Consider the following 15,856-nt stretch of genomic DNA (forward strand, 5'->3'; position numbering starts at 1 on the left):
TGGGCTGCCGTCTATGGGGTCGCACAGAGTTGGACACGACTGAAGTGACTTAGCAGCAGCAGTGGGGTTCTATTGTCTGCTGAACTGAGGCTGAGGACTCTGCTGATTCCCAATGTCCCCACCTTCCTGGGACCTGGAGTGAAGCCATTAACCACAGCAGCCTGGATTTTTCTGGACTTTTTATGGGCTTGCCAATGAGGACAGGTCTTTACAGGCTGCTTCCATTATGGCTGGGTCTTTTTATCACCCCCATTCACGTTAATCACCATCAATTCTGAGAGACTGATCCTCACTCCTATCCAACCTCAGAACTCTGCCCCAACTCCAAGTTTCTTAGGTCTCTGAGAACCCTGAAGAATAAGCGAGGCTATGCTTTGCCTAACAGTTCTGAGGTCTTCTGTGTCTGAGAGCAGTCGGGAATGCTGTTCCAGTGACCACTCCCTCCTTTTCTGGGGTGCTGCTCTCCTTAATCCTCCTACATGGGGTCCTCCCCATCTTGCTTGCTGTGTCTTGGATTAAAGGCTTCTGAGGAAATTATACATTTCTGCAAACTCTTGAGCCGTGTTTGCTCTGCAGTGCTACAGAGAATGGGTCCCTGTCCTAGGAGTGATGGGAGATGGAGAAGCTATAGCCCAAGGCAGGAGTCCCAGGACAGGTGGTCACCCATCAGGGAAAAAAGTACATTAACCTATCTCCTCATCAGACAGGTGAAGATTCTCATGTTATTTCTGATAGATATACTTTCTACCCGGAGAAGGCAATGGCACCCCACTCCAGTACTCCTGCCTGGAAAATCCCATGGAAGGAGGAGCCTGGTGGGCTGCAGTCCATGGGGTCGCTGAGGGTCGGACACGACTGAGCGACTTCACTTTCACTTTTCACTTTCATGCATTGGAGAGGGAAATGGCAACCCACTCCAGTGTTCTTGCCTGGAGAATCCCAGGGATGGGGGAGCCTGGTGGGCTGCCGTCTATGGGGTCACACAGAGTCAGACACGACTGAAGTGACTTAGCAGTAACAGCAGTATACTTTCTACAGGCAAGAGACTGTAAGCATGATATGGAGAGCCCTTGGTCTTCAGAGGTTATCTAATATGGCCAACATACATGCTTATGCTGGCACCAAATACTGTGTCATTAATCTGTGAATAATGAATAAGGGGTATGTATTTTTTGTTAAATGTATTTGGTATTCTTACTGCTCTGGCTACACATTCTGATCCAGTAGCTTGAGCACAAGGGCATTCCTTTTTATCACCTAGAACACATTTTGAAGTGCTGAGAAAAACCCTGAAATAAAAGATACAGGGTGGGGACTTTCCTGGTGGTCCAGGGGCTAGGACTCCAAGCTCCCAATGCAGGGGGCCCAGGTTCGATCCCTGGTCAGGGAAGTGGACCCCACGTGCCGTGCCACAACTAAGAGCCAGTACAGCCAAATCAATAAGAAAAAGGAAATGAAATATCAAATATTAAAAGTACTTTTTTTTACAAAAAGACAAGGGTATGTCTTGGGGTGGAGGTGAAAATAGTATGAGTGCTACAGTAGTTTATAGAGCAGGAGTCTAGCCCCAGCTCTGTCATTTACCACCCAGAAGTATTTCAGCAAAAATCAAACACTGTCTCTATGCGCCTCGGGCTCTCCATCATGAACTGTGTTTGATAGGCCCTGTCCTATTGGACTGGTGGAATATATGTATTTACAGAAAGCATCTGTCATGGTGCTTGACTCTACTGAGACATTAGGGGCAATGGCAGTTATTACTGTGATTATCTTGACCTCAGATAATCAGATGGGATTACATCAGCTGGTTTTTTGTTTTTTTGTCTTTGCATGTAAGAGATATCAGGTACTATGCAGCATTCTAACTGAAGGGGAAAAAAAATACCCAACCTCCTGAATCTAGCAAAAATTCTGCCTAGCAATGAAAACAAAGTAATATGCTGTTTCCAACCCCACTTTACCCTTTTTTCTTCTTGAGGTAGAGAGCATCTCAGCCTCTTCCATAGGATGACAGCTTCTCTGAGAGACTATAATTGAATGGGAAGAGGCTGGGACATTTTTGACTAAATATCACCAGAATAAGCATGAAGACTTCTTAAGAGCAGATGCTCAATTAATGTTTGTGTAAAAGAAGAACCACGAATAAATCATTTGTGATAATTTATATTCTCAAACATTCTTGAAAAACATAAGCAGATTCAGATATATAACTTTTACCTTTACAAAAAGGGAGACTAAACAGAGAGGAAAGTAAACCAAAAACTGACTAGCTTTCAGCTATATCTCTATTTATGTATCAATGTTCTGAGCCTCTTTTAGTGTGGTGTCTTTCACATTTCTAAGCATATTCTTATCCTAAAGTGATGTTATTCTCATCCTGGATCACAAGTGATTTAAGGATTTCCAGTATGTATTTCAAAAAACAAAACTCTTACTCCTAAATCTAACAAACAGCAAACAATGTGTACCCATGTAAATAATATACTTCTATCATTAAACTAAATAAAGTTTCTGTTGAGAAAAGTAATACTGAAAATTTGGGGGGGAAGTCAACAAGTTATTGATGCATATTAGGAACACAGATTGAAAGGCTTTTCCAACCACGAAGTGAAGAACGGGCTTCAGACAACACCAGGGGCGAGATGAGTGGCTGGATGTGGCCCTGGACTGGGCACTGGCCGAGGCAGAAGTGGTAGCACTGGCCGAGGCAGTAGGACCTGGCTAGGCCGAGGCAGAAATGCCACGCCTGGCCATGGCAGACATGTCAGCCCTAGCTGACGCCAAACTGCCAGCCCTGGCAGCAGCAGAAGTGCCAGGTGTGGCCAAGGCAGAAGGGTCAGCACTGGCCGAGGCAGAAGGGCCAGCACTGGCTGCAGCAGAAGTGCGAAGTCTGGCCAAGGGAGAGGGGTCAGCACAGGCCGAGGCCGAAGTGCCAGTCCTGGCTGGAGCAGAAGTGCCAGGCCTGGCCATGATAGAGGGGCCAGCACTGCCTGAGGCAGAAAGGCCAGGCCTGGCCCTGGCAAACATGCCAGCACTGGCCAAGGCCAAAGTGCCAGCCCTGGCTGCAGCAGAAGTGCCAGGACTGGCCAAGGCCGAAGGGCCAGCACTGGCTGAGGCAGAAGGGTTAGGCGTGGCACTGGCAGAAATATCAGCAGTGGCTGAGGCCAAAGTGCCTGCCCTGTCTGCAACATATGTGCCAGGTCCAGCCAAGGCAGAGGGGCCAGCACTGGCTGAGGCAGAAAGGCCAGGCCTGGCTGGAGCAGAATTGCCAGGTCTGGCCAAGGTAGAGGGGCCAGCACTGCCTGAGGCAGAAAGGCCAGGCCTGGCCCTGGCAGACATGTCAGCCTTGGCTGGAGCAGAAGTGCCAGTTCTGGCCAAGGCAGAAGGGTCAGCACTGGCCAAAGCAGAAGGGTCAGCACTGGCTGAGGCCGAAGTGCTAGCCCTGGCTGCACCAGAAATGCCAGGTCTGGCCAAGGCAGAAGAGCCAGCACTGACCGAGGCAGAAGGGCCAGCACTGGCTGAGGCATAAGGGCCAGCACTGGCCAAGGCATAAGGGCCAGCACTGGCTGAGGCAGAAGGGCCAGAACTGGCCCTGGCAGATATGTCAGCCCTGGCTGAGGCCGATGTGCCATGTCTGGCCGAGGCCAATGTGACATATCTGGCCGAGGAAGGATTGCCAGCACTGTCCGAGGCAGGAGGGCCGGGCCGGGCCGTGGCAGACATGTCAGCCCTAGCTGCAGCAGAAGTGCCAGGCCTGGCCGAGGCAGAAAGGCCAGCACTGGCAGAGCAGAAGGGCCAGTGCTGGCTGAGGCAGACGGGCCGGTCCCGGCTGCAGCTCTGGCTCTGGAGCTCTCTACCTCCTCTCTCCAAGAGTCCTCATAACGTGGCTGTAAGGTGTCGGGGGCTGAATCATTCACCCTGGTCAAAATCTGCAGGACTTTTGTCTTGCTGTTTTGTGTGAGCGTGTTAGGACCCCACAGGAACTCATAGCGAGGGGGATCGCTGCCGGGCACCTGGCGGTACTCCAGGTACACTTCCTGCACCAGATCTTGTGTGATGAGCTTCCCGGTGTCTCCAGAGATGAAGTGCCTTCTTCCATCATAGATGCTCAACATATTCAGGAACTTCCAGATGTCCTCCTCAGAGGCGCGGTGACCATTCAGGTAGGTGACACCCAGCAGAGGCATCAGAAGACCATTCTTCGGCAGCCCCCAGTCACCTCTCATAGACTCACTGTCGCTGAGATCTAGGTTGCTCACCAGGGTATAGCAGTGATTGTTGGGCCTGACTTCCTTCAGCACCAGGCCAAACTCCAGCTCCATGCACTCAGAGTCCCTTCTGAGGATCTCAGGGAATTGCTTCCTGTAACTTCTGTGGATAACTTTCAGCATTTCTGACCTCTTAATGAGCTCCCTCATCATATACTTAAACAGCATGTACCGCAGCAAACTCTCTGACTCCCTGGTCAGATCTGTGTGACAGCTCTCAGCAGCAGCTGAGGCCTGGGAGGAATTTTCACCTTCCTGAACTTGGCCCTTGGCACCTACACCAGATCTCGAGTCTGCTGTGCCACCGACACCAGATCTTTTGCATATAGCACCTGCAGCAGCACTGTGGTGCCTTGGGCTCCCTGACGACCCTTCAGGGTGCCAGCAGCAGAGGAGCTTGAGGGAGTGCTCTCTGAATCAGGAGGGGAGGAGAAGGTGGTTTCCTCTTCCCCAGATGTGGTAGCATGATCATGAAGACCCTGGGTCTCAGCCCGGTCTTGGTGACGTTTCTCATGAGCACAGTGCTTACTCTTCCGCCCACGAGGCATGACTGTGGTCAGGGACTGCAGGCAGGGGTCTGGGCCAATAGACAGGAGATTGGGGCACCTGGAGGATGGAGAATGAGGTGACATGAGCACCTTAAAACAGGGAGATTCTACCTTGGCTTAATCAAAGGCCGCCTCTGCAGGTTTCCTTGAGGACACTGCTCTAGGAACCCACAAGGCTCTTGTTTTCCTCGTTAGCCTGTCCCCTGAGAATCCCAGAGGAAGAACAGAGGCTTACTTGTCCTCTGCATCCTCTCAGCCCTGCTTTGGACTTACTGAGGTGACAGCAGGGGCTGGCAGTGGGGTCCTCTCAGCTCATCTTCAGTATTATCACATCAAGTCCTAGTGGAGCCTGGGCACCCTTCTCTCTGCTACTCTGATGCAGACACTTCAGACCTCCACATGATCCAGAAGCAAGTGAAGGGATGCCTCAGTCCACCTCCCTCCCAGGGGACACCCAGTGCTGAGAGCTCAGTAGGGTCTTTTCTATCCTGAGTTCACTGGCATCATCATTCATGGTCCTTACCTTGGCTCCTTAAAACGCTGGGCACTATTCTCCACTTGCTGATTGGTGGTTGCACCTTCAGACTAGACATTTCCCCTCCCCTAGACTTGGTATAAAACAGTAAAGCAGATGTTCAACCTAACAGCCCATCCCTGAGATTTCCTGGGCTGAAATCCAAGGGTTGGGGCGCATGCTCTGAGTCTTCACTCAGATTCCTCAACTGAGCTCCTGGCAGAAAACCTCCTCCTTCTCCTGAACTGATACCTGCCTGATAGTAAAAGCCAATCACCCTGTGTCCCCACAGGAGGAAGTGAAGATGACCTCATCTTCCCAAACACCGTCTCCTAAGAATGGAAGCTGTTGCAGGCAGGTTGATGTCCCTGTGGTCCCATCCAAGATCACAATTCAAAGTTAAAAAAAATTTTTTTTGCTCCTCTTTTATTCTATATGTCTTTTTTAAAACAAATTCATTTACTTTTAATGGAAAGATAATATCTTTACAATATTGTGTTATCTTCTGCCCCACATCAATATGAATAAGCCATAGGTATACTGTATATCCCCTCCCTCTTGAAACTCTCTCCCACCTCCCACCCCATCCCACCCTTCTTAAGCTGTCAGAGCACTGGCTTTGAGCGCCCTGAGTCATAAAACTAATTCCCACTGGTTATTTATTTTACATATGGTAATGTGTACATTTTCAATGTTACTCTCTCAGTCTGTCCCTCCCTCCCCTTCCCCCACTGTGTCCACGAGTGTGTTCTCTATGTCTGCATCTCCAGGCTGTCCTGCAAAGAGGTTCATCAGTACCATCTTTCTGGATTCCATATAAATGCATTCATATATGATATTGCCTTTCCTCTTTCTGACCTAATTCACTTTGCATAAAAAACTAGGAATAAAACTACCACATGAGCCAACAATCCTACTACTGGGCATATACCCCAAAGAAATGGTAATGGAAGAAGACACTTGTACTCAAATGTTCACTGCAGAACTATTTACAATAGCCAGGACATAGAAGTAACCAAGGTCTACATTTGACTCATGACAGGGTATAAGAGTTCTCGCTCTGCTGACCACTTCCTAGCCCAAAGTGTGGACCGACATGTATTCTTGAGGTCTGCCAGGGATGACGACAGGGAGGATTTGGTCCGAATGATGTGGTGTGGAACATCCCCAAAGCCGCCGAGGTTCTCACCATGACCCCTCCAAATCTGAACGCCTCCCTTGCCAAGCTGAGGCTGCCCCCTTTGACCCGGTTGCTCAGTTCATGAGATGTCCCGGGAAGTGTCATGTCAAAACACCCGATTATCCCAGGCCTGAAAACAGCGCTGGCGCTTTATGTGGCCCCGTTTCTTAAGGAAGTGGCCACCATCCTTAGTATCACAACCATGAATCATGTTGCAGACTAGCTCCCTTTGTTGAACTGGTTTTATTCTGTTAGAGCAAGGCTGTCACTTCACCAAAACCACCTCCAGTGGACACCAGGGGGCACCACAGTTGGCCAACTTACCCGAGGCCTCCCAGAGCCCAGTATAGGGGAGTCGCTCAGTAGGGCCCCCTTGCAGTGTCGAACTCTGCTCCTCAGCCCTCAGGGCCATAATCTAGGTCCTAGACCACCTCCGGGGGTAGAATCCGGGCCTACCCCCACAGACCAACACCTTAGCCTGAGACACTCTAGACCACATTCAGCCGATAGCTCTGAGGGGCCCACAAGAGCCATATCACAGGGGTGGGATGTGGATGGGTCACTTTTATTACTGGGAGGGTTGGGAAAGTCCCTTCAGCTCCATTCAGGTCCTCACCTTGGTTCCGGATGAGTCCTGGAACCTAAGTCTTGCCAAACGGTCGCAGTGGCTACCGGTCAAGCTTCTCTCCTTCCAAGCAGAAGTGGAGGGGAGCTGCGTACACTCCTACGTGACGTCGCCTGCGGTCGACGGCAAGGGCGGCGTGCTATGGGAACCCCGGTAGCTCAATATTCATCCGTCCCTGGATTCTCTCTCAGGGTCCTCCGTGTGCACTTTATCAGAGCCCCAAACGCCTCCATCTATGAACACAAGTCCTACAGCCCCCAAACAAAGCCCTTGCCTTCCCAAGTCTCCGCTACTGCTGCTGCTATGTCGCTTCCGTCGTGTCCGACTCCGTGCGACCCCAGAGATGGCAGCCCACCAGGCTCCCCAATCCCTGGGATTCTCCAGGCAAGAACACTGGAGTGGGTTGCCATTTCCTTCTCCAACCCAAGTCCCTAGTGGAAGGTATCAGGGCACTGCTCTGAGAATCTCTGCTTGTCAGGAGGGGCACCACTCTGTAAGCCTCCCTCTTTGGGGAGAGATCCTCTCATTATCTCTCATCGTCCTCACCTTAAGTCCGGTTATGGTCAAGATGACACCCCTCTGCAGACCTGGGGCCCTATCCTGCTAGAGAAGGCCTTGCCCTTCCTGAATTCACACAGGTGGAATGAGGGGACCACTCAGAAGTAGCTGTTCTGGGTCTCTCAGAGCTAAGAATTTACAGAATGCTGTTTGGCTCCCTCTCCAGCGGTCCCCACTAACACTCAGCATTGTCATCTGAGGTCCTGCTTGGGCTCAGGTTCGTCCACCCACGAAACTAGGCTGATCCTATTAGACAGAGGCCACACCCCACTGAGAATTTCCAGACTGAAATCAACCTGACATCTGTGCCCTGAGCTTCCTGGGGAGAACAGCGACAGAGATTTTCCAGGGCCTCCTTTGATGCAGTGTGTGCTACTGTGAGTGCACTTTCACATCCTCACATTGATATGTGATGAACCATGTAACTCCAGTCTCTGCTTTGTGAAGCTGCTTGTCTTACATCAAGATCCTAGTCTTTGAGAATTCTAAGTTGGACGTCAGGGTGACCCTCATGTGATCGTACTCCATAAAGGCCTCTGAAAGTAGGCAGTGGGGATGCAACTTGAGTCCTTCTGATTGCTCTTGCTCAGCATCCTCACTACATCTACCACAGCCTGGGACTGCTCCTTATACTGATCTAAGATAGCTCTTTGGGTGACCACTATAATCAGGAGTCACTGTCTCCACAGTCCTCTTTCATGGAGTTCTAATATCAGCTTCTGTCGCTTGATTAAAGGCTTCCTGGGAAATGCATATTCCTATGAACACTTGTGCAGTTACCTTCTAGCAAATCTTGGAGAAAATGGGTCTCAGTCCCCAAAGTGATGTAAGATTAGGAAAATGCAGCAGAAATCAAGGAACTCAGGACAGATGTTATGCTGTCAGAGTAAAAGAGCTGATATATTTCTTCTCCTCAGCCAGATTTTGAGTGTGTGCTTAGTTGCTCAGTCATGTCCTACTCTTTGCAACCCCATGGACTGTAGCCTGCCAGGCTCCTCTGTCCATGGGGATTCTCCAGGCAAGAATCCTGGAGTGAGTTGCTCTCCTCCAGCGGATGTACCAAACCCAGGAATCAAACCCAGGACTCCCACATTGCAGGTGGATTCTTTACTTTCTGAGCCACCAGATTTAGGGTGGTTCTAAAATGTTTGCTTTCAGGACTCTCCTGTTGGTCCAGTGGTTATGACTCTGTACTCCCAGTGAAGGGGGCCCAGGTTCGATCCCTGGTCAGGTAATTGGATCCCACATACCAGAACTAAGAGTTCATGTGCCACAACTAAAACTTTCATATGCCACAACTAAAGAGCCTGCATGTGGCAACAAAGATCCCGAGTGTCACAGCTAAGACTCAGAGCAGCCAAAAATAAATATTTTTAATTAAAAAAATTAAGTATTTACTTTCTACATAGAAGCATAGCACCTGATAATCTTGTAAGCCCTTGATGACTTGAGGGTGTCTGAATTTGCACATGCAGATAATCATATGGTTACTGAGCATTATCTCTTTCTCTCCTGTATCTCTCTTAATTATTTTGGTTATGTGCTATGTGGCAATATTGATGGTAGGAGAGTTTGGGGGAGAGTGGATACACGTATATGTATGGGTGAGTCCCTTCACTGTTCATCTGAAACTGTCACAATATTGTTAATTGGTTATCCCCACGCAAAAAATAAACGTTCAAATTACAAAAAACAAAACTGTGCTTCCAGTGCAAGGGGTATGAGTTCAAACCCTGATTGTGGAATTAGGATCCCATGTTTCAAGGGGTGGTCTTAAGATGGCAGAGGAATAGGATGGGGAGACCACTTTCTCCCCCACAAATTCATCGAAAGAAAATTTGAATGCTGAGCAAATTCCACAAAACAACTTATGAATGATGGCAGAGGACATCAGACACCTAGAAAGGCAGCCTATTGTTTACGAAAGGAGATAGGACAAAATATAAAAGAGAACACGAGAAACAAAAGAGGTAGGGACAGAGATCCATCCCAGGAAGCGAGTCTTAAAAAAGAGAGAAGATTCCAAACACAAGGAAACACTCTCACTGGCAGGTCTGTGGCGAGCCTTGGAATCTCAGAGGGCAACATAACTGGGAGGAAAAATAAATAAATACATAAATAATTAAAACCCACAGATTATGTGCCTAAAGGCAACTCCCAGCGGAACAGCAGCCCAGACACTTGCATCTGCCACTAGCAAGCGCGGGCTGGACAGGGAGGCACCAGCTGCATTGCTTAGGGTAAAGACCCCGGGCCTGAATGCCCCGAGGGCAATCTGAGGGAACTAAATTGAGACAGCAACCCTGACTGTGGGATAGCTATGCCACGAAAAGCCCTAACCTAAGACACTGCCAGGCTTGCTCACAGAGCAAAGGACTGAGCAGAGCTAGCCAGCTGTGGACTGGCCCATCCCTCACTGGAGACAGGCAGGCGAGGGCAGCCAGAGCCAGAAGGGGGCAATTGCAGCTCCAGAGAGGCATCCTCTACCAAACTGCAAGCAGGCTTCATTGCTAACCAAGACTTCTTGGGATTCTGGATGGTTGACCAGAGGATCAACCAGGAGGGTCACAGCCAGAGATTAGCTCCCCAGAAGAGACACATGGCACACCTGAGAAGACCTGCCCGTTTTACACCCAGAAAACTGAGCAGCTGGGACAGGGGAGGCGATAAGACGCAGCCTCCAACTGGGGGCAACTGTGCTCGCCAAGCACCTGGTCACCTGAGCTGCTCGGACCTGGGACGGGCACAAAACGCTGGCCCAACCGTCTGGGCCTTTGTCGAGTACCTGAGAACCTGAACCTGAGAGGCTTAGACTGGGGAAGTGCATGCACCCCAAGCCCCGCCTCACATAGTTCCCAGCAGAGCAGCCTAGAGCCTGAGCAGTGTAGACTGGGAAAGCACACACACTGTGAGTGTGGGCAAACCCAGTGTGGTACGAGCACTCCCCGCAAACATTTGCTTGCAGTATTCCTCCCTCCCCGCAGCACGACTCAACAAGGGAGCCTAAAAAAAGTGACCACCACCACCCCCTTGTGTCAGGGTGGAAATTAGACACTGAAGAGACCAGCAAACAGAAGAAGCTAAAATAAACAGAGAGAACTGCTTTGGAAGTGACAAGTGCAACAGATTACAACCCTGTAGTTAGCAATGACTACATAGGAAGGGGCCTTTAGATCTTGAGAAGTATAAGCCGGATCAAGGAACTATCTGAAAATGAACTGACACAACATTGTCCACAAAAGGTCCAGAGAAAGTCCTAGATGTATTTTTACTATTATAATTTTTTAATTAAAATTAAAAAAAATTTTAAGTTCTCTATTACTCCTTTAATTTTCATTTTTATAACCTACTATTACCTTGCCAAAAAAAAGACCCTCTTTTTAAATCAAACTTCATATACATATATTTTATAATTTTTATGACTTTGTTTTTTTAATATTGTATTTTTGAGACTCTAACGTCTACTCTAGATTTTTAATCTTTGCTTTTTGGTATTTGTTATCAATTTTGTACCTTTAAGAACCCAATCTTCAGTACCCATTTTTACTTGGGAGCGAGATTACTGGCTTGACTGCTCTATCCCTCTTAGGACTCTCCTTTTTCTCCACCAGGTCACCTCTATCTCCCCCCCTCCCCCTTTTCTTTTCTACCCAACTAGGTGAATCTCTTTGTGTGTTCCGGGCTGTGGAGAACACTTAGGGAACTGATTACTGGCTGGATCTGTCTCTCTCCTTTTGATTCTGCCTTTTATCTTCCTGGCCACCGCTGTCTCCTTCGTCCCTCTTCTCTTCTCTTCTCCATGAACCTCTCTGAGTGTTGCAGACTGTGGAGAGCACACAGGATAATAATTACCGGCTAGCTTGCTCTTGCCGCTTTTGAGTCCTCCTTTTCTCCTCCTGGTCACCCCTATCTCCCTCCTCCCTTTACTCTTTTCCATGTAACTCTGTGCACCTCTCTGGGTGTCCCTCACTGTGGAGAAACTTTTGATCATTAACCTAGATGTTTTATTATCAGTGCTGTATAGATGGAGAACTCTTGAGGCTACTGTAAGAATAAGACTGAAAACCAGAGGCAGGAGGCTTAAATCCAAAACCCGAGAACACCAGAGAACTCCTGACTCTAGGGAACATTAATTGATAGGAGTTCATCAAAAGCCTCCATACCTACACTGAAGCCAAGTACCACCCAAGGGCCAACAAATTCCAGAGAAAGACATACCACACTAATTCTCCAGCAACACAGGAACATAGCCCTGAGCTTCAATATACAGGCTGCCCAAAGTCACACTAAACCCATAGATATCTCAAAACTCACTACTGGACACCTGATTGCACTCCAGAGAGAAGAAATCCAGCTCCACCCACCAGAACATCAACACAAGCTTCCCCAACCAGGAAACCTTGACAAGCCACCCATCCAACCCCACCTGCAGAGAGGAACCTCCACAGTAAAGAGAAACCACAAACTGCCAGAATACAGAAAGGCCACCCCAAGCACAGCAATATAAACAAGATGAAAAGGCAGAGAAATACTCAGCAGGTTAAGGAACAGGATGAATTCCCATCAAACCAAACTAAAGAGGAAGAGAGAGGGAATCTACCTGATAAAGAATTCTGAATAATGAGAGTGAAAATGACCCAAAATCTTGAAAACAAAATGGAGTTACAGATAAATAGCCTGGAGACAAGGATTGAGAAGATGCAAGAAATGTTTAACAAGGACATAGAAGAAATAAAAAAGAGTCAATATATAATGAATAATGCAATAAATGAGATAAAAAACACTCTGGAGGGAACCAACAGTAGAATAACAGAGACAGAAGATAGGATAAGTGAGGTAGAGGATAGAATGGTAGAAATAAATGAAACAGAGAGGAAAAAAGAAAAAAGAATGAAAAGAAATGAGGACAATCTCAGAGACTTCTGAGACAATGTTAAACGCCCCAACATTCGAATCATAGGTGTCCCACAAGAAGAAGACAAAAAGAAAGACCATGAGAAAATACTTGAGGAGGAAATAGCTGAAAACTTCCCTAAAATAGGGAAGGAAATAGTCACCCAAGTCCAAGAAACCCAGAGAGTACCAAACAGGATAAACCCAAGGCAAAACACCCCAAGACATACTAATCACATTAACAAAGATCAAACGTAAAGAACAAATAATAAAAGCAGCAAGGGAAAAGCAACAAATAACACACAAGGCGATTCCCATAAGGATAACAGCTGATCTTTCAGTAGAAACTCTTCAGGCCAGAAGGGAATGGCAGGACATATTTAAAGTGATGAAAGTGGAAAACCTACATCCTGGATTACTGTACCCAGCAAGGATCTCATTCAAATATGAAGGAGAAATCACAAGCTTTACAGACAAGTAAAAGCTGAGAAAATTCAGCACCACCAAACCAGCTCTCCAACAACTGCTAAAGGAGATTCTCTAGACAGGAAACACAGAACAGGTGTATAAACTCGAACCCAAAACAACAAAGTAAATGGCAACAGGATCATACTTATCAATAATTACCTTAAATGTAAATGGGTTGAATGCCCCAACCAAAAGACAAAGACTGGCTGAATGGATACAAAAACAAGACCCCTATATATGTTGTCTACAAGAGGCCCACCTCAAAACAAGGGACACATACAGACTGGAAGAGAAGGGCTGGAAAAAGATATTCCACAGAAATAGAGACCAAAAGAGAGCAGGAGTAGCAATACTCATATGAGATAAAATAGACTTTAAAATAAAGGCTGTGAAAAGAGACAAAGAAGGACACTACATAATGACCAAAGGATCAATCCAAGAAGAAGATATAACAATTATAAATATATATGCACCCAATGTAAGAGCACTGCAATATGTAAGACAAATGCTAACAAGTATGAAAGGGGAAATTAACAATAACACAATAATAGTGGGAGACTTTAATACCTCACTCACACCTATGGATAGATCAACTAAACAGAAAATTAACAAGGAAACACAAACTTGAAATGATACAATAGACCAGTTAGACCTAATTGATATCTATAGGATATTTCACCCCAAAACAATGAATTTCATCTTTTCCTCAATGGCACATGGAACCTTATCCAGGATAGATCACATCCTGGGCCATAAATCTAGCCTTAGTAAATTCAAAAAAATTGAAATCAGTCCAAGCATCTTTTCTGACCACAATGCAGTAAGATTAGATGTCAATTATAGGAGAAAAACTATTAAAACTTCCAACATATGGAGGCTGAACAACACACTGCTGAGTAACCAAAAAATCACAGAATAAATCAAAAAAGAAATCAAAATATGCATAGAAATGAATGAAAATGAAAACACAACAATGTAAAACCTATGGGACACTGTAAAAGCAGTGCTAAGGGGAAGGTGCATAGCAATACAGGCTTACCTCAAGAAACAAAAAAAAAGTCAAACAAATAACCTAACTCTACACCTCAAGCAACTAGAAAAGGAAGGAATGAAGAACCCCAGAGTTAGTAGAAGGGAAGAAATCTTAAAAATTAGGGCAGAAATAAATGCAAAAGAAACAAAGAGACCATAGCAAAAATCAACATAGCCAAAAGCTGGTTCTTTGAGAAGATAAATAAAAGTGACAAACCATTAGCCAGACTCATCAACAAACAAAGGGAGAAGAATCAAATCAACAAAACCAGAAATGAAAATGGAGAGATCACAACAGACAACAAAGAAATACAAAGGATCATAAGAGACTACTATCAGCAACTATATGCCAATAAAATGGACAACTTGGAAGAAATGGACACATTCTTAGGAAAGTACAACTTTCCAAAACTGAACCAGGAAGAAATAGAAAATCTTAATAGACCCATCACAAACAAGGAAATTGAAACTGTAATCAGAAATCTTCCAGCAAACAAAAGCCCAGGACCAGATGGCTTCACAGCTGAATTCTACCAAAAATTTAGAGAAGAGCTAACACCTATCCTACTCAAACTCTTCCAGAAAATTGCAGAGGGAGGTAAACTTCCAAACTCATTCTATGAGGCCACCATCACCCTAATACCAAAACCAGACAAAGATGCCACAAAAAAAGAAAACTACAGGCCAATATCACTGATGAACATAGATGCAAAAATCCTTAACAAAATTCTAGCAAACAGAATCCAACAACATATTAAAAAGATCATATATCATGACCAAGTGGGGTTTATCCCAGGGATGCAAGGATTCTTCAATATCAGCAAATCAATCAACGTAATATACCACTTTAACAAATTGAAAGATAAAAACCATATGATTATTTCAATAGATGCAGAGAAAGCCTTTGACAAAATTCAACATCCATTTATGATAAAAAAAAAACAGGACTAGAAGGAACATATCTCAACATAATAAAAGCTATATATGACAAACGTACAGCAAACATTATCCTCAATGGTGAAAAATTGCAAGCATTTCCCCTAAAGTCATGAAGAAGACAAGGGTGGCCACTCTCACCACTACTATTCAACATAGTTTTGGAAGTTTTGGCCACAGCAATCAGAGCAGAGAAAGAAATAAAAGGAATCCAGGTTGGAAAAGAAGAAGTAAAACTCTCACTGTCTGCAGATGACATGATCCTCTCCATAGATAACCCTAAAGATGCCACCAGAAAATTACTAGAGCTAATCAATGAAGATAGTAAAGTTGGAGGATATAGAACTAACACATAGAAATCCCTTGCATTCCTAGACACTAACAATGAGAAAACAGAAAGAGAAATTAAGGGCACAATTCCATTCACCATTGCAAAAGAATAAAATACTTAGGAATATATCTACCCAAAGAAACAAAAGACCTATAGATGGAACACTATAAAACACTGGTGAAAGAAATCAAACAGGACACGCACAGATGGAGAAATATACCATGTTCATGGATTGGAAGAATCAATATAGTGAAAATGAGTATACTACCCAAAACAATCTATAGATTCAATGCAATCCCTATCAAGCTACCAACAGTATTTTCCCAAAACTAGAACAAAGAATTTCACAATTTGTATGGAAATACAAAAAAAAACTCAAATAGCCAAAGCAATCTTGAGAAAGAAGAATGGAACTGGAGGAATCAACCTGCCTGATTTCAGGCTCTACTACAAAGCCACAGTCATCAAGACAGTATGGTACTGGCACAAAGACAGAAATATAG

General features: G+C 45.9%; 1 protein-coding gene across 1 annotated transcript; it reads right to left on the bottom strand.

Moving 5' to 3' along the window:
- Positions 1–2,110: 2,110 nt before the first annotated feature.
- On the bottom strand, positions 2,111–7,638 carry LOC133243521 (uncharacterized). Its single transcript, XM_061410503.1, is given in 3 exon segments — positions 2,111–4,612; positions 4,615–4,874; positions 7,127–7,638. Coding segments are annotated over 2 exon segments (2,193 nt in total). The 5' UTR covers positions 4,817–4,874; positions 7,127–7,638; the 3' UTR covers positions 2,111–2,621.
- Positions 7,639–15,856: the final 8,218 nt, after the last annotated feature.

This window comes from Bos javanicus, chromosome X (assembly GCF_032452875.1).
Source record: "Bos javanicus breed banteng chromosome X, ARS-OSU_banteng_1.0, whole genome shotgun sequence".
Lineage (NCBI taxonomy): Eukaryota > Metazoa > Chordata > Mammalia > Artiodactyla > Bovidae > Bos > Bos javanicus.